This window comes from Condylura cristata, unplaced genomic scaffold (assembly GCF_000260355.1).
Source record: "Condylura cristata isolate star-nosed mole 26May11 unplaced genomic scaffold, ConCri1.0 scaffold00006, whole genome shotgun sequence".
Lineage (NCBI taxonomy): Eukaryota > Metazoa > Chordata > Mammalia > Eulipotyphla > Talpidae > Condylura > Condylura cristata.
This window is the reverse complement of record NW_004567107.1, coordinates 59,470,958-59,490,679: the sequence shown is the minus strand read 5'-3', so window position 1 is coordinate 59,490,679 and position 19,722 is coordinate 59,470,958. Positions and strand designations below refer to the sequence as shown.

The 19,722-nt window shown below is 40.1% G+C and overlaps 2 protein-coding genes across 4 annotated transcripts in view; one reads left to right on the top strand and one right to left on the bottom strand.

Annotated features, from left to right (window-relative positions):
- Positions 1–3,877: 3,877 nt before the first annotated feature.
- Positions 3,878–19,722, top strand: part of MOB3B (MOB kinase activator 3B) — a 192,887-nt gene continuing 177,042 nt past the window's right edge. For all 3 annotated transcript variants that reach the window (XM_012721560.1, XM_004678026.2, XM_012721561.1), the window contains exon 1: positions 3,878–4,053. The gene's annotated coding sequence lies outside the window, so the exon portion shown is untranslated. The remainder of the gene's footprint in view (positions 4,054–19,722) is intronic.
- On the bottom strand, positions 8,517–9,140 carry IFNK (interferon, kappa). The gene has a single exon (XM_004678027.1). It carries the CDS (start codon positions 9,138–9,140, stop codon positions 8,517–8,519), a length of 624 nt encoding a protein of 207 aa, XP_004678084.1.

Genomic DNA, 19,722 nt, shown 5'->3' with positions numbered 1-19,722 from the left:
CTAGAAGAGCTTGAAAGGGAGATTTATGAGTGCTCACATCTAAATTCTTCAGACTTATTCTCTAGGAACCTGTAAAAGAGGATTATCTGAAGCAACGAACAAGTTGACAACTTCCTCTTTGAAAAAGGATGATACTTCAAGGCCTTTCTCACTTATCTATCAGGGCACACAGAACACTAATAGTCATGAGACTTGAACCAATGTCTCTATCTTCCTAGTTGTGTTATCTTGGGCAACCCACTCAACCCCTTAGCCTCAGTTATTTCATTGGGAAATAGATATGGTGAAAATCACTTTGTTCAAAGGTTGGGAGTAACCCAGTTGCTTTCTTTATTCACTTTTGTTTTCTTTTAGAACCTCTGAGTCTTAAGAAATATGAGGCTATATTTGGAGCCAGGATTACAAGTCCACGATTGCCCTTCCATATTTTCTCAAACAGAATTAGAGATTTTGAAAACATTTTACCCAGTAAGAGGTTCATTTTTCTCTTCTACTTGTTGACTTTTGAGTTACACCTTCAGATATTACTTTGACAGCTCCTTCAGGTAATTATTCTCTATTAATAACTTAACAAAAATCACTAAATTTCCTTTGACCTGTAGTGTAACATTTGGGTTCCTAACCCTTATCATCTAATTGCACACCACTTCCTATACCAACTAGATGAGTCTTAGTTTTACAGAACACATCTAACATCTTTTTTTCTATATTCCTGTATCTTTACTTTTGTGGTTCTTTTTATTTGAAACAATCATTCAACTAAATCCAACACTGTCCACCATCTTTAAGTCTAGTTCAAAAGCTATATTCTTCCTGAATTCTCCTTTACTTTTCTCCAACTAATCCTTTCCATCTCCACATAACACAGAAGTGTATTAGCACACACACACACACACATATATTTGTTATATATATATATGTATTAACACACATGTATATATGTTATACTCCTATATACTCCTATGAACTATGTCCATATTCTTGTCACTGGGCATATATATATATTACTCCTATGAACTATGTCCATATTCTTGTCACTGGGCATATATATATATATTACTCCTATGAACTATGTCCATATTCTTGTCACTGGGGTTTCCCTTCATGTCATTCTTACTGACATGAACATCCTGAGGACATGATTGTTCTTTGCCACATACTAGTGGAAAAGAAGTCACAGCTCTGGACTTGTCACACTATCAATTACTAAACTTTCCCCATATGATCTTGTACAAGTTGCTTCAATTTTCTGGCCTATAATTTCCTCACCTGTCTCAAGTACATAGGTAGCTTGTGAAAATTAAATGAGATATTCCATGTAAAATGCTTAATAGTACATGGCATTTTTTAAAAAAAGATATATTTATTTGTACATACAGAACTGGGGTACAGGCCAGAGGCAGATGGGTGGCGAGAGGCTTCACCAGAGACAGTGGGGAGCAGAACAGGCCGATCCACGAAGTACACTGTTGAGGGGAGCAGTGGGCGGGTCAGGAGAGGACCATGTGGTCACTTCCGGGGCAGGCGGGAATCAAACTCATGCGGAAGTGGCTTTAGCTTCTCAGTGCAGTGCTTTAACCCGCTGCACCACAATGGAGGGCCTACATGGCATATTTTTTAAAAAAGGCATATTTTAAGTGCATAATAGATTTTTTTTTATAATGCCTACAGTGAGAAATTTTACCCCCAAAGTGATATTATGGGGGAGGGTTCGTCTTTTGTGAGGTGATTAGATCATGAGGGTTGAGCCCTGAAGGATGAAATTAGTATACTTATACAAGAGGCCTGAGAGACCTTCCTTGAAGCTTATTACCATTTAAAGAGGCAGCAAAAATGTCTATGAGAAAATGAGCCCTCAACAAACACTGACTGTCATTCTTTGATCCTGAACTTCTTTCATCCTCCAGGACTATAAGAAATAAATTTCTGTTGTTTATAAGCCACCCAGCGTATGGTACTTTGTTATAATGGCCGGAACAAAGATACAAGAGGATCAAGGTAGGCTTGAATCTAAATGCTAGACCATCATAGCAGATTCTGAAGGCTGAATCACCTCTGCCAGCTACCAGCTCATGGGCAGAGAAGCTGGGTCAGGGAGAAGATGAAAGTTAGGGCATATTCATCACACTGACCTCACTCACCAAGGATAGTTATCTAGGAAATACTAAAGGTTCCTTCCCCATTACCAGATATTATCATTCTGCTCCAGGGAAGGAGCTATTCAGTGTATGAAAATGGAGTAAAATTTCTCTTTTCTATTTAGACAAAGCTGAAACCCTAGGAGAGAAGACAAAACAATTCCATTAATGTCTATTGATAAGAACTGACTTCCCTCTTCACCTTGCCCTTGCTCTAGAGGGTGAGCCTTATCTTTAAGAACAGAAGGTAGATCTCAATGTCCTGCTTTCTTTCCTCCCTCCCTCCCTTCTCCCCTTTTTTCTTCCTCCCTTCCCTCCTTCCTTCCACCGTTTCTTTCTTTCTCTTCTCCTGCTCTTGTTTCTGAGACAAGAAATCTTACTTTTTCTCTCTGACAGACAGAAAAGGTCATATAATGAGATTTCTTGGACAGGCAACACTCTTCTCCAAATTAGGGACCAATGAGCAAGAGAGAAACATTATTAAAGGTAAATTTGAATAAACAAAAATGGCTTCCACCCTAACTGATCTAAATGATGATGTGCTTCCCGATTGCCAAAGGGACAAAAGAAGCTTTAAGAGCAGTGGCAGGATTTGAAGCCTTTTGGAAATGAGATTGCATTACTCAAGAATATATTGATTGGATTTTTGTACCTGACATGCTTTTCCCCTTATGTGTGAGTTTTATATCCACAATCATCAATACCTTTGCATGGCCCTAGTAACAGAATTAAATAGAATCATTTAAACCAGAGTTGATATAATTGGGCCATGGTTATATATAAAATATTCCATGCAGTGTCAGAAATGTCTTAATATTGCAAAAGACATGTGTGGTTTTAGGCTAAAGCTGTCTTTTATAGCTGTGTATACCACTTTTGGGGGAGGGATATTTTCTTCATGTATCCTAGTTTCTGATTAATATATTTTCATACCTCTTTAAAGTGTGGGACAAGAACTATAAAATGCAGTTTCAATCATTTTGGTATTCAATCAGTACATATTAAAATGTTGTATAGGGAAAAAAGATACAGAAGACAGTCTTCTCTTCAGAAAGCTTATATTTAATGACTTCTACTGTGAACAAAAAATACTTTTGTTTAGTTGGTCCTTTAACAACCATTCTGGAAGCTAAATAATGCTCTCCCCAATTTACAGAGGGAAATACTATCACTGAGAGGTCATAGATCGAGATCAAACAAGTAGAAAGTGAAAGACTCTAGACTGGGCTTCAAAGTCCATGTTCATTCTATTCCTTCTGGCTTCTCCCAGTAATTCCAGTAAGCCCGCCAAAATCTCAAACTACTTTTCAATGTTTAATGCTCCCATTTGGTAGACAGTCCGTGGAATTTTTTTATTTTTCAACAAATGAGAAAACCCTGGAGAAGGTACGCAATGTTTCCCCCTTTCTAGGTATCTTGGATAGGCCTTTGTGAACCCAGAACGAATCCTTCTGATCCTTGGGCCCTTCAGCCCGGCATCTTCAACCCTGACAGGAGAGTCGACTTCTTTTCTGGAAGACTGGCCCCTCTCTCCCCTTCCCCACCCGGGTCTGGTAGATCCAGTGTTCTTTATCTCTTTCCAGAGGGGAGATGAACCAACCTCCAGGCAATCAGACTTCTCCCAAGCGGAGCTGCCATTCCCCGGGCGGCCGCCAGGGGGTTCCAGCTCGGCGGCCCCGCGCGGTAGCCGCGCGCTGGGTGCTGTGGGGGCTACTTTGGAGCGGTGGCGGCGGCAGCCAGAGCCCGGCGCTCGCTCGCCAGTCCGCTCGGCCCGCACGCAAAAGGCGGGGAGCCCCTGAGGCGAACCCGCAGGCGTCACCCCTCTGCCCCGCGCGCGCCCTCTTCCTCGCGCGCCAACTGCGGCTGACCCGACGCAGGGAGCGACAGGCCCCGGGGCTGAAGGTAAAACCCCACGGTGAGTGAGAACCCGTTCCAAGCGAGGGGAGGTGACGCAGCCCGGCAGCTGCTTGCTCTTGGGCGCGTCCGGGCGGGTTGAGGTGCGGGGCGCACCTGGGGCGGGTGCAACAGGCGGGCGGGAGGTGGCGGACCCCTCTTCCCCTCCCGCGGGCTCGGGCTTCCGGGACGGGAATTCGCGGGAGACCCCCCACCCGCGTCTTGGCTTCTGGCCGGCTGCTCGCGTGCCCTTCCCGGCCGGGACTGAGAGTCCGTCCCCACCCTGAGCTCAGGGCCTTGATTTCAAAGATCTATCAATACAATTCATCCTCCTGCGGGGCACGAGGCCGTCCCTGAACCAACCCGAAGTGCAGATAGCTGCAGGGTGCGTGTGGGGCCGTGGGTGGCGGGAAGACTAACTTTTACTCAAGTGTGCTTGGGAAGGGACGGCTGGGGACGTCTTGATCTTGAAGGAGGCGGCTCGGCCCGGCCGGCCGGCCAGGTCGTCCCCGGGACTGTGGGTGTCTGGTGTAGGCAGAGGGTGTGTAAAGGACGGGACAAATCCTACAGAAACCTTGGGCCCACAGCTGTCAAACGTCTAGAATTCGAGCCCTTCCCTTTTCCTGCATTTGGGCAGAAGGTAAAAAACCTTCAACTTTCCTTTTTTGCTCTGTCCGGCTTAAAAGACCCCCTCTGGGAAGGGTGAAGGGACGATCCTGGGCGCCGGCGATAAAGTACCAGGATCCTCCAAACCCTCAACCGCCTCGCTTTGCCCATCTTCCTGACCCCCCAAGCACCCTGCCCTCAGGGACCACGCGACTAAGCCGCTGGAGATCTTGGCGAATGGCCTTTTGTTTCTCCACGTTTCCCCTATTGTTTGCCTTTGCAGCTACTGGCGGGGCTGGGGCGAGAAGGAAGCCCCTCTCATCCTCCTTCCCCGCCCCCCACCAGCCACCCAGCCTGCTCCCGCCGCGGTTCCTGGCTGGGGCAGGACTGGAGCCCGAGCCCAGGGAGGCCGCCCCACCCGGGCCTTGCGGTTAGAGGGCGGAGGGAAAGTGGTTCCTTCCCCGCCTCCTCTGCTGCCTGTGGCCCTGGGCACATTTCTCGGATCTTATCTCTGTCGCTGTGCAAAGGGCTCAGGTCCTAGAGAGGTGCAGCTTTCAAGAGAGTGGAGCAAGGTGCCGCGGTAATTCCCGGTGTCCTTTTGGTGGGTTTCAGTGGATTTCAACCTCCGGCTAAAGGCGTGTGGCTGGGCGGACGCCAGGGCGTGGGACGAGATCAGGGCCGCTGCTGGTAGGCACAAGCCCAAGTCCTAGGGAGCCTGGGCTTTGCCTGGAAGTACTGTGAGGTGGCTGGCTCCGGAAAAAAACGTGAAGTTCCTACTTCACATAAGAGGCCAAGTGTGAATCCCAGATTTCCACTTCGCATTTACAAAAAGCAGACACCGTCTGACCTGTGTTCAGTTTTCCAAGTCCTGGCGAATCTGTGACTCAGGACTGATTCCCCTGTGGTGCGCCTGTTCGATTACAAGGGGTCCTATTTCCCTGCCTCTGCCCACAGAAGCTCACACAGCAGGTTCATTCTTAGGGAGTTTGGATTACTTATCAATTTGCTGTGGGCAAAGTAGTCACTCTGAAAAGGCCGAGTCCCCCAAAGCTTCCAGGAGAGTCACTTGACTAGCCTGAAGGAGGCTGAGTCCATGCACCTGTTGGAATCTTGACTTTACTTCCTCATAAGCTTGCATATACCAGTATTGCCTGCTTTTTCTGTTGGGCTCCCTGTCAGTCCCTCATCCAAGGAAACTCAATTACACTTTTTGTCCTCCACCTTTTGACCCCGCCCCCACCCCATGGGCGGAAGGGAGCATCCATCTGACCACTTGTGACCTGAGTACCCACTCAGCCATTTAAAATAAATTCTATGAATTGACTTGTCTCCACACTGTTCTAGGACTTTTCCCTTTTTACATGATTTAACAGAATTTTTGAGCTTCCTTTTAAAGGCTATGCTGCTAAATCAGGAATATGGACACAGAATACTTTACCCTAGTAATTGCTGGATGTTACCAGTGGGATTCACAAAAGAAAAAAGCAAAATCTTTGAAGCACTGGAAGGCACTTACAAACATTTCATTATGAAAATGGCCCTCAAGGAAGGATTCCTTTGAAATTTAGCAGTAGGAGAGAAACAACTAGAAGGGTCCTGGTTGCTCAAGAAGAGCCCAAAGGCATCGTTAATAAAGTGAAAGGACTGTGCTTGTTAAAGTTTACTCCAGAAAGGAAAACAGGGTAATTATAGTGGAAGATGGGCTTTCTATTGGTCCTTTAATTTTAGAATTAGGCCCTCCCCCCAACATTGTAGGGGGAAAAAAAATGGCAAATACAGAGGTGAAAGTGAGAAAAGGAGGGCAGAGAAGGGTTATTATAAATAAGGCTCCAGTGAACAAGCATACCCAAATATTTCCTTGGAATAAATTTCTGAGTATAGGCAAACTAGGTCAAAGGAGTTGATGCACCTTTTAGGATCTGTCAAATTGCCTTGCTATCTGATAATTTGTGCCAGATTATCCTTTCCTCAACAATATACATTATGCTTTTCCCCCTGCTACCCTGCACCCCACTCACTCTGTTAACCTTTCTTATCTCTGCCATAATGATGGTAGGGAGGTATCTTTTTACCTTATTTTCCATGTCTCTGTTCTCCAATGATATTAAACATTTTTCATATTGTATGTTAGTATTTTTTTTCCTTTGTGAAGTCATTCTGTGTTCTTACATCCTTTTAAATGGGAATATTCTTTTTTCTGATTAGAATTGCTGTTAGCAAAACTTGTTCTGACTTCTGCCACTTCCTATCACACAAACTTTATTGACTGGAAGTCCCAATCTTCTTCCCTTCTGCAAACATTTGATAGATATGCAACAATAAATTACGAAAGTAACTGACACTGCTCTGATAGAGTTATTGATGAGATCAGGCAAAGGTATTATGAGACAAATTGATGAAAACTAGTGTGTGAGTGTATACTTTGTGCTCAGTAGTTTGCATGGCTCCCAACTCCTTTGTAATTTATAGTGCTTCTTTTCCTCCTCCAACTCCCATTTAGAACAACTCTCCTGGTGAACTGCATTTTACTTATTAGTGGTTTATATTAACTCCTGATCTCCTTTCATACCCAATTTACCACACTTTACAGCTTGTTCTTTTCTTTCATCTAACTTTTTGGAAGGTTGTCAGTCAGTTTTATCATAACTTCCTTCTCTGTTTGGCTGCTTTTTTGGGTTCTACATTTGGATGATTCTCAAATTTACAGTTTGGTAGCATGGTGCTAAAGCAATCCTGGAGAGGTTTCCCAGAGGCTGAGTCAGGTACATTTTGTACTGTTTGTGCATCGTGTAGCCACAGTCTCTCAGTTATTTTTTGGAAGATGATTCTGGAATATGATTCTGAAATGAGGCAGAAGAAAAAGAGGAAGAGAAAATTCATTTCAGCTAGATGATAAACTAATAGAAATGAAGAAGCACATGCACACACACACACATTGAATAGATACTCTGGTTACAAATAATTTTTAAAAAGTAAGCTATATTAAAATGGCATGTATCATTAGGGTGATACTTAACAGACAGAAATTTGTCTCATGGAAAATTCAATCTGAAATTATTCTTTACTATAACTGTAGGAATATTATTTCAGGTACCCATAAAACAATGAAAGGCAGATACTACACTTTGCTGTAATATTTTCATTTCCCCTTTCTTTAGGTGTAGAAATCAAATATGCATTAGGAGTGAACAGTGTTCTCTGCATTGGAATTACATGCTCTCAAAGGCTGAATAGGAATTTAATGGTCATTTAACTCAGTCATACACTATTATTATGGATCTTCTTTCTCTTGAAAAAATAAAACACTACCATACAAACTTTACATTGTTTTAAATAAGTCAAACTGAGAAGCCAATAGATATTTCAACAGATCCCTCCTCCCAATTCTGTTGTTTTGCGAGGACAGGGAGAAAGGGAAGGTTTCTATGGGAGACTGTATAAATTCTTTTAACTTGCTGAACTTTTATAGACTAAACAACCTTGGCTGAAAGAGGGTTAAGTCACTAAGGTGTTACATTCTGCAAAGCTCTCTGATCCATATCCTCAAAACATTAGCTTGCAGAAATTCAGAGGTAGAAGAGCAAAACAAGTACAAAATAGCAAAAGGAAAGAAGACAAAGTAGAAGATGGAGATGGAATCTTATTTTAAAAGGGTCTCAGGACTTTCTGACCAGACTCATGGTCATCCAAGGGATGGTTGGTCATCCTCTTTTAGAGAGGGGAATGTGACTGATGTTACAATGCCAATTGTTACAGACAGTAAACCACCAGCAATCCAACCAATATTAAGGTTATAGTATAGCACATTAATTCTTTAAAAAAAATTAAAGAGGAGGCGGAAATCAGAGAGTAATGGAATTTTGGCCCTAAAAATATACCTTATTTCCTCATGTGAAGTGCTGTGGATTTCTGATAGTAGTAGAAACATCTTCTGACTTCAATAAGAACTATCTTCCAGGCACAATGACTATACTTCTTCCCTTTCAGGAACTTGTCTATCCTGGCGAAGTATTTCTTCAGTTCTAGGCTGCTTAGCTGGGGAACTGTAGCTTTTGAGTGTCGAATCTCATCACCTTCCATAGCTTTCAGGTCTTTATTTTCCTTCTCTTCCTCTTCTAAGCATTGCTTCAGGTACTGCAATTGCTGACCAAGTCCAGCTTGGATTTGTCTTAGGTGTTGCTCTTCCCAAGAGGACTTCACAGTGTATTGACTGAAGATGTTGAAGGCCTGTATGGAGATTTCATAGAAGGCTTCCTTGATGTCCCTTTTCACAGACTGGGTGTGTAATAGGACCTCTTTGGGCAATGCAAAAGCTTTCTTTTCTCGTAGACATTCTTCAGGAAGTGAATTGCTCATATTACTCAGTAGGCTGAGATTTTTCCAAGTGACTCTCCTAAGGTGGACATTCAGGAAGTTACAGTTCAGAGAAAGGGTGCCAATGATGAACAGACCCACAAGGCAAAGAGGCCGCAAATAATTTCTAATATGAGGCTTGGCACTCATTTTTCCACAAGCTAAAAGTTCACAAGAGTCAAGGTTGACAATAATGCCTTAGTTCTGAAGGATTCCTTCGTGTGCCTTTTATATACCTGCATATCTTCAGTGGGGAGGAGGCGGGGAGAAGCTTGCATTTTGTAGTCCCAAGGATTTTAGTCCTTTTCCTTTTGGGTGAGGTGCTTTTTTTATACTATGGGTGACTACATTGTCTTTTGAAGTACTATTTTTTTTTTTTTATTTTGAGAAAAGTGAGCAAAGCATTACTCTTACATTACCCTAGGTGTCTGGATGATCCATTCAAGACTACAGAATCATCACAGTAAAACTAGTGCCGAGTTTTTCATGAAGAACTGAAAGTTGTGAGTGTATATACTCAACCAGTTCTAGTATGTAATTGAGATGAGGATCATACTTCAAAAGAGTATTGTTTTGTAATTGTTTCTAAGGCCAAACATCTTTCTCTGAGTTAATCAAAGACATTAACCAAATGACTGTCATTATTTACAAAGCCACCAAAGCATAATTTAGATTTTTATCATGTTGTTAAATTAAGCTGTTATACTTGGGTATCGTTGATTTCTGTTTGATTTTTCTGGATCTCATAATCAATGAAAAGTAGAGTTGATCAATTTAGCATGATATTGATCAAGTACTAGGCTAAGCCAGCATGTTTTTTTTTTTATTGCCACTTGAGAAACTTTCCTTTAATTAAACCCTAACGCACATTCCCATCACCACCTAGTACTTCATTTGCCTCTGATAATAACTTTATTGTAAATCCGCAAGAGGGTTATAGAATTTTTTTTTCATTAGTTTCTCTGTTGTAGTTATCATGTGTTTTCTTTCCTTTTTTAGTTATAGTAGTTCAGACGATATTTTAAAAAATTTTCTTAGAGGTTCTAGATTATGTGAAAGTTTTTGTTTGTTCCTTTTTGCTTTTAACTGAGGAGGATTTTGTGTAGTCAAACTAATTCATACTGGGACCAATATTACTGTGGTATAATGATAGCTATCCACCATTTATAATTCTCACTTTAACGAAATAATTTTCTTCTGATTGTGATCAAAATAAATGGATTTCTGTCTCCAGGAAGGTAAAGTGACATGTCATTAAACAAATCTAACTTACTTTATCATCTTAAAAAAGAAATGTGTTAATTTTCTATAAAATCATCTTAGAATGTTAAACAACCACAATTTTATAAATATGACAGACCTTGATTGGAACTTTGGCTTACAATTTTCCTGACACAATTTTCTTTGGCCCAGTTAACTGTGAACTAGTTGACTAGTTCAACAACTAATTCACAACTAATTGTGAACTAGCAAGATTCCTTAAAATTCTGGCTTTTTGGATTGCTTTAAAACTTACAACATATATTACTCTTTACCCTTTATATATCACAGAGAGATTTCATGGTGACTGTTAGCTAGGAAAACATGCCCTTTTTGTACAGGATTATAAATACACAAAACCTTCCTAGAGAACAAAATGGTGATATGTTTTAAGGTAGTCTTTAAAAAAATAAATAGGTCTTGACTCAGCAGTCCTCCCTCTGGATATTCATCCCCAAGATGATGTCTTTGAAAACTTAGCCATCAGAAAGTACCACAGCAAAACTCAGAACCTCACATTATACTCTAATATGTTATATGAATATGATCTCTCTCACAAAATATTGTGTATTTTAAGCTGTGGTTGGTGGGTAACATACTACAGAAAACAAAACCAAGGATAAAGATAGAATAGGATTACTGTATTTTCTGCCATATACAGTTTTATTATTTTATCCCCCATGACCCTAATTTCCTTCCTTTGTAGTCTTTCCATATCATATCCTCATTTACTCAAAACTGTTTTCAGCATCTATCATGTGCTAATCACTGGGCAAGGTCTTGAGAGGGGGAGGAATAAGTTATAGTACACGATCTCTAGGAGTCCATGGTTAAAGAAGCAGCCATTTTTTTTCAGTGTTAGGGAGTAGGAGTCATTTGTAAGTCTAGAGTGGACCTCATTTCCCATGTTCTAAAAATGTTAACTGATGCTGATGTTAACAATATATATGGCAAAGAAGGAAAAATGATTAACTTGCATGTATTCTTCTCCTCTACCATTAGGATTGCCTGGCTTCACAAATAAAAATACAGAACACCCATGCACTATTTGGGGTGTGTACACACTAAAAATTATTCACTGTTAACCCCAATTTGAATTAAAAAATATTTATTTATGTATGGATAAGAACTGGGATACAGGCCAGAGGTGCAGGGGGTGAGAGGATTCACCAGAGACAAATTGGGGAGCAGAACAGGCAGATTGATGAAATATACTGCTGAGATTAGGAGAGGTCTGCCATGCCATGTGGGTTACTTTCCTGCCTGGGGATCAAACTCATGCTGCAGTGGCTGTGGATAGTTCCACTGCACCACTAGGGAGGGCCCAACCCCAATTTGAATTTACCTGGCATCCCATATTATATCTGGCAACCCTATCCACTGTTTAAGCTCCCATTGCCCACTGCAGGAACTTTCCTCTGCTAGCTGTCCATTTTACAGAGGGGTACCTTTGCATGTGTATGTACTCCTAACAATTGTACATAAAGAAACAGAGGTAGGTAAGTAGGTAGGTAGGTAGGTAGGTAGGTAGGTAGGTAGGTAGGTAGGTAGGTAGATAGATAGATAGATAGATAATTGTGTGATTAGGGATTATTTGGGGATCAGTCATTGGTCATGCCTCTGCTCTGTAAATGCCATGTCATCTGAATATCTCAAAATATAATCAGAGAATTGGCATGAATGATAATGTAAGGAATTGTTTTCATCCCCAAATCATTGGCAGGCTATGAGTTGATATGGCTAACTTTATTTCCACGATATTTGTTCTTATTTCTTTAGCATGTCTTGAGGTCATTTATATGTGACCAGACTTTCCTCACAAGGAAAACTGATTAGCAAGGGCCTCTCTCTTATCAATGGAACTGTGTGAAATCCATATGGGTTACAATATTAATAGTAAAAGGCAAGATACAATTTGGTTGACAGAATGGAGATGAGACAGTTCAGTCTAGACAAGGTAACTCTGACTCATTCCAGGGGCTTTCGGCACCTTCTGGATAAGATTTATTGCTCTCCCTGAAGGGGCAAGTTTTGCACCTGCATGAAAACAACATGTTGATCGTCTGTGTTACTCAGTCCCTGAAAGTAAGTCACTCCATTTGTGGAGTCAAAGTGGTGGGGCCCAGACAACAGCTCAAAGATGGGAGCCCTGTGTCCATGTCTGACAGTGCTTCCCACAGGGCATGAAGGTGGCCGTAAAATTGAATGCAGCTATATTAACCCCAAACCAACCTGAAATTCCAACAATTTTCACTCATGTCCAGTGCTTCCCACATTGAGGTCAGCTTGTCATAGTCCTCTAATTCACCCCTGGGCTGTTACTGATATACCTGATGTAGAAATTTATGATGACTATGCAGAAACACATGGGTATTTTCAAGTTTAAATATTCATCTAAAGTGAAAGCCTTACTTATCAGCTCAGCCTCACACCATGCCACTCATTTCTCTGCCCTGTGGTAACTGGTGTCATTAGCTTGGTATGCATCCTTACTTAACACTAAGTCCCCACTCAACAGTAAGTCCTATGAGTGCAAGTACAAGAACTGGTTTGTTTGCTGCTCTCTTTTCTATGCCCAGCAGTCTCCTGAGAGAAAGGGAGATACTGGATCACTCCCATGGATGCCATGTGGTATTGGAATATATATATATTGTACAGATTACAAAAAAATTGCCAAAACAGAATTATAAAACTCATAATGTGCCTTGAAGTTTAATCCTATTTCTCTGTGACTGTACCAATAGCCTCACTTGAAAATAATATGTGAAATGTGCATGATAACCCTTCGTGAAAATGACATTCACCAAATCTGAGTTTTACAAATCTAGGTACCTATACCAGCATCTGGCCCATAGTGGATGCCCAATAATTACTGACTGGGTGACTAAGAAAAGATAATGAAGCCATGTTTCCATCAGTGACAAGGGAGATATTTTGAGCTTTAGTTCTTTTGTTGTAGGGGCCCAGGGAGGACAAATCAGCTGCTGGGAGAAATTGACGAGTTCTTAGAATGGTAGATAGCAGCCCAAGTGCCATCAGTGACCTCTCCTACTTCCATTGCTATTTTTTCTAAAGATATATTTATTTATGCATACAAGAACTGGAGCATAGGTCAAAGATGTGGGTTGTGAGAGAATCCACCAGAGACAGCGTGGGGAACAGAACAGGGCACCACTAGGTAGGGCCTTTCATTGCTTTTCCCTTGGGGCTGGTGAGGTCAGGTGCTCTGCCATGCTTCTATTCAAGCTGTATTCATAGTTTTGGGTTGTTTGGCTAACTCATCTATCTTCTCCCCCAAACTAGAGATGTGTCTTACTCAGTTTTGTATCCATGACATTTCTTACATAAAAAAAGCATTAAGTGTTGTAGAATAAAAGGCTGCCACATGATTTTTTTTTTATGATTCTGATGTTTGATTATTAACCTATGCAGGCAAACCAGCTGTGAGGTTTTGAGACCACTTCTTCACCCTTTTCTTTTGTATCGCCACTATTTTGTTTAAGATGTACCCAGTAGCTGTCATTTCATCATATCAGCCTTAGTGAGAGTCTTTGGAAAAGTTTACACTTAGCTCTTTTATAGCATGGTTTCAAATTATGCATGTGGCAACTTCCTACATAGAAATAATTTGAGTTTTTTGAAAATGATCCCCAATAAAAAGAAATTAAATGGTGGAATAAGTACTTAGTTAATATGTATGCACCATCAATAAAACATATTCTTTAAGACCAAAGCAGTTTCTATCCATATTTTTTTTTCACTGTTGTTTATCTTGGTTGATTTGAACCCTAAAGGGGAATTCACTTCTGAGATGACAATGTTACTAGTAGTAGCAATGAAAAGTGTAATCTACCAGACTAATTCTCTCCTTTACTCACTGAGTAAATAATGGATTTCTTCTTAGACTAAATCGGAGAGTGCCTGTAAGTTTGGGGGCAGAATGGTTAGTAGCTAGTCATCATTTTATCTAGTATAACTATTTTTTAAAAGATTTATTTTGATGTATTTATGCATACAAGAACTGGGGTGTAGGCCAGAGGTGCAGAGGCTGAGGAGATTCATCAGAGACAGAGTGGGGAGCAGAACAGGTAGGTCTATTGAAATACTGCTGATGAGAGCAGCAGGCCAGATAGAAGAGGTCTGTTCAGGCCATGTGGGTCAGCTCCCTGACAGTGGCTGACAGTAGCTTGATAGTGCTGCTGAGAATTTAACCCCTGCGCCACCAGGGAGGACCCCTAGGATAAGTATTTTGAAAGAAATTATTATTGCATACATGAGGACAGTGTCTTCTTTTAACTCCTTTAAAAACTTAATGAATATGGCTTACATGTGCTTTTAAGGTTTCCTGACATATATAAAGAACAAAGAAGTGCACGTTATGAAAAAGTTGAAGTGGGCTTTTCTTAGATGGACAAAAATCTCACATGCTCCAAATCTTGCTTGTCTAGTGTCTGTGCAATGCCTACATTTGGGAATGGTGTCTGGGGATAAGGAGTTGGGGATGTATAAGCTTCTTAGTACTGTAAAATATTTCTGCAACCTGGGTGTTTAAGCAACAGGGAATTATTCTCTTACAGTTCTGGAGCCTAAAAGTCTGAAATCAAAGTGTCATCAGGGCCATGTTCCCTCCAAACTGTTAGGGGAGAATCTTTCCTCTTCTAGCTCCTGGCACTTGCTGACAATCTTTGGTTGTTCCTCAGCTTATGGACTCAGCCTCTGCCTCTGTAGTGACATGACATCCTTCATGAGTTTGTGCCCCTGTGACTTCCAGTTGTTGTCACTGGTAATAATTTGTATTGTTATTGATAACAATAAAGGATGCTACTTATTTAATAGTTACTAAGTGCCAACTCTTTGAATAGTTACTGTTGATTCTCTTAGCCACTATACAATGTAAATGTTATTGTCCCCAATTTAAAAAGTAGGAAATGAAAGTTTGGAAATAACTCAGTGACTCACCCAAAGTCACATAGCTAGAACTCCACAGAGTCAGGACAAGGCCAGATAAGTCTGAAGGACATTGTGTTTTTGCAGGTTCTAAGGCTGTGAAAAGAATGGTATAAAATTCACAAGTATGTGCATTAATAGCTTATTTTAGTCTCAAGAGGATTTGAAGCAGCTTATAAAATAGACGCAAGAGACTAAAACATAGTTAAGGAAATAAGGGTTAATGTAAGCAAAACAAAAAAAAGATGAAGTTGGGTACACTTAGATTATAATAATGCAATCTACTACCTAGTGTCATTATTGTAGAGAGTTGGAAATCTACCTCTAGGTAGATTTCTAGAGACAGAGAACAAATATGATCTGCTAGAACAATAACAGTATCCAAAAGACAAAGCCAGCAACAAAACTTAATCCGAAGGAGAAGCAAAGCTTGGGGAATTTCTCCTATGGGCTTTTAAGAGCACTGTAGGATTTCCTGGGAAGAAGACCCTAGAAGTTTCCTTTTGGGGTAACACCTCCTTAGTTCCCACCACAACTACCACTATCAGCATGTGTATTGCAGGGCTGATTCTGTAGTTTCCTTCCACTCAGGCTGATGCCACAGTTCCAATCACAGTTCCTTTTCAGATGTTCTGCAAGGGCAGAACATTGAGTTGAGTTACAGAAGGGATTTCATCAGTTGGCTGGACTAGGATAGCTACATAGAACGTCATGTCTTAAAGTGTGGAAAAGTTCATGTTGGCTTTCACAGGGGCATTCAGTGTGGAGAGACTATTTTGACATTTCCAGAGCCCCTGCCCATACCCAACACTATGCTTCCTATTATATGTACAGGAGAACTTAGGAGAAAACTTCTGAGGGCAGTGACCAAAAGGAAGTGACCAAAAGGACCTGGAGCTGATGAGCTGATAGACACACACCTTAGCTGGGTACAAAACATATTATGAAACAGAATGACTGTGATCTTTGATCCGAGAAATCAAAGTGAAAGGTCACTGAAAAAATATTTTCTCATTTGTTTGTCAGAATTGGGAAAACATGCCATTATATCAGATTGACCTAGTGCCAGAAATATTGTCAGTTTGGTTTGCTGTATTCCTTAAGGGAAATGGACCTATATAGGGTAAGTCAAGGAAATGACCTCTGGTTTTACTCTGTGTTGAGGTGACCTTATTGTTTCTTCCTGAAAGAACATCATGAATTGGAAGTTTTAAAGGTCTAGGCCAGGATGGCTTTGTGTCTGCAGGTGATAGAAAATTAAATATTATGATACACCCTCTTAATATTATCAATGTTTCAAATTCAATTCTTTTTCATTTAAAAGTAAAACTCTTATGCAGAAATAGCCGTATTGATGACTCCAGAGTTAATGCTTTTTTATATTCCCAGGACAGAGGCATTTAAGAGAGCGGTGCTGGGATGGAGCAGTAACATTTACAGCCAAAAGTGATAATAATTTATTATTGCATGGTCCCAGTATCTGCAATTATGCTGAAATTATCTTCTGTCTATACTGTCTATACAGCCAAAAGTGATAATAATTTATTATTGCATGGTCCCAGTATCTGCAATTATGCTGAAATTATCTACTGTCTATACATTAATTTCATTATCTGTTCATCCATCATTCATCTATCCATTGTCCATCCATCCAACCATCTATCCACCTGTCTTATTCATTCATCCATCTGTTCATCCAACCATCATTGAGCATATATAATGCCTAAAAGGATAATAAAAGTGAAAAAAAAAGTTCATGTCCTCATAGAGTACTCAGATTTTCAGGCAAAAAAAGACTAAAAGCACAGAGTGTTATGTGTTGTGAAGGAACTATATGGAGTAAAAAAGGTAATTGAGGGAGATGATGATTGAATTAAGTCTTGAAGAGTGAATAGCAGTCAGCCATGTAAAGAGCTAAAGAGCAGGCATTTTAGGAAAGAGACTAGAAAGTTCAAAAGCTCTGATGTAAAAGAGCTTGGGATATTCAAGGAGCATAGAGATTAGTTAGGTTGGAGTGAAGAGAATGGGGAAATTGGTACCAACATAAATTGTCATTGGGCATGGTATGGCAGGCCATAATGAAAATCTAGCTTTATTTTAAGACCAGTAAAGATGCCAAAAAGAATTTCAGGCAAGAGCCTGGTATGGCTTATCATGTGATTTAAAGAAATCACTTTGGGTTTCTTTGAGAGGATTAGCTTGGAAAAGTGGCAAGAGTGGAAGAGAAAGCCAGGCTGAGAACAGATCATTGTAGAAGGCCAGGTGAAACTTGTGGTGGCCAAGATAAAGACGGGAGCAGTGAAAATAGAGAGGATGACTAGTTTGAGAGTTATTTTTCTTAAACTACTTATGTGTTTACTTAATGTAAATTACTTATGTCCAGGCTCCTCAGATCTGTGATCACCAAAGGCAGTTTTTTGGAAATGCCATTGATTCATTTGATAAGTTATTTATTGAATCAACATGGTAGTTTTTTTTTTTTTTAATCTGAAAGTAATCTCATTTGCCACTATATCTTTAACTGCATGACCTTAGACTAGGTTAAGTTCCTTATACTTTGGTCAACATAATAAATAATTTACTTAATTGAGCTTAGGTTGGGGTTAAGGCTTGAGTTTCCCAAGTTTAACTTGAGGCTTAAATTTCTAAAAATATTCTTGATATATTTCCTCTGTGTACACAGAACAAATACATATCCCTGACATTTTAAATTAATAAAACAATGTAGTTTATGACCACTGATTACTATCTAATATCAAATTATAACAGAATGTAATTGTATAGTTTTGAAGTAAAGAAAGCAATTCTGATCTATATTTACTAAATATAGATGAGAGCTTATAGCTGATACTTCAGTTTTATCTAATTTGATTTTTCTTTTAAAAAAACACAGAAATATCTATTTTCTCTAATGCTCTGATATATACTCTGACTTCATTCAACATACTGGTGGATCAAGACATTCTGTTACTAAATTAAAGTAGTAGCAGATTTTTTTATGCTGTGGACAAAGTAAGTAAATGAAATGAATAGTCAGAGTTTTCAATATTTTCTTAAACTTTTAGTACCTTTAGTGATTTAGTAGAAATGAGATTATAAGTATACTTTTATTATAGATTATTTAGTGATATAATGAGATAGTATCTGGTTTGACACATAATGACTAGATACAATATTTCTTAATTTTACAAAAATCCTAGGACTTCCAAATGCCCCAGTTGCCACTGGCTTTAGCAAACACTTCTAGAAAAATAGAAGCTCAAATATGACTGAACTATTTTTCACTCATGTGAAGTTTGGCTTTTTTTAAAGCAGTGATCAGGGAGCACCAGTACCATACTTACTGAGACTCTGCCATCTCCCATGTAACTCCCAAGGTTTCAGGACTTGAAGCTGGAGCAGTGACAAGAGCTGGCAGGATGTGCATGAAAGTGTCATATGGGCTTTCTTAAAGGAACTCACATTCATTTCAGTTAGATCCCAGTGGAGGAACTTAATCACAGCTGAATGCAAGGGTTATCAGCAAATTTAGTCTAGCTATGTTCCCAGGTAGAAGGAATGGTTTGATGAAAACCTAGCACATAGCTACCACGGTCTTTATCCTTTCGGACAAACAGTGTAGCAACTCAAAGGTGTTGACATTGATATGAGTTGGCTTGGGGGCTGGGCTGGCATCATGAGACACAATGTAGATAGACTTTCAGAAATCCATTTGAGTGAATTGAAGTTGTCAAGCACAGGCAACTTTCTGCAGAGTTGTTTTGTTTTGTTTTTCTGAAAAGTAGTACTATTTTTTTAAAAAAGACTCAGGGTCCCCCTGGTGGCTCAACGGGTTAAAGCACAGCACTGTGAAGCTAGCTGCATCCACTGTAGCATGATTTCGATTCCTGCCCAGAGAGGTGACCCACATGGCGTGGCAGACCTCTCCTGACCCACCCGCTACTCCCCTCAACAGTGTATTTTAGTCCACCTGCCTGTTCTGCTCCTTACTCTGTCTCTGGCAAATCCTCTCACCCTCCATACCTCTAACTTGTACCCCAGTTCTGTATGTATAAATAAATAAGTCTTTTTTTTTTAAAGGACTCAGCTTTTTTTTTTTTAAAGGACTCAGCTTTTTAAATTAACAGATACATATAAGTAAAGAAGTAATTAATTTGCTATCTTTAAAATAACAACTTTCTTCCCTAGAAGAAATCGATTTTGATTGAAAGATGCTGGTATCTTTTTTTTTTTTTATTCTCATAGAACCAACAATGTAAAAGCAACTCTTTTGTTAATTAGCCACAGCTAGTATGGACCAAGCATAGTGTTAAGTAAGTTTGCGTATGTTATTTATTTATTTATTTATTTTATCACCAGCAGATTCTTGCAAGGTAGATGTTTCTATCCCTATTTTACAGTTGAGGAACCAAGGCTATAAAAGTAACATAACTTGCAAAGGCCACACAAAACTAAGGCCTTCTGGATTTTCTGCTGAATTGTTACTACATGTAGAATAAGTATCTTGAGTGTATGTTTGAAAAAA

Excerpts from the sequence above, each read along its gene's own strand:
- IFNK (XM_004678027.1), bottom strand. The coding sequence starts at position 9,140 with ATGAGTGCCAAGCCTCATATTAGAAATTATTTGCGGCCTCTTTGCCTT.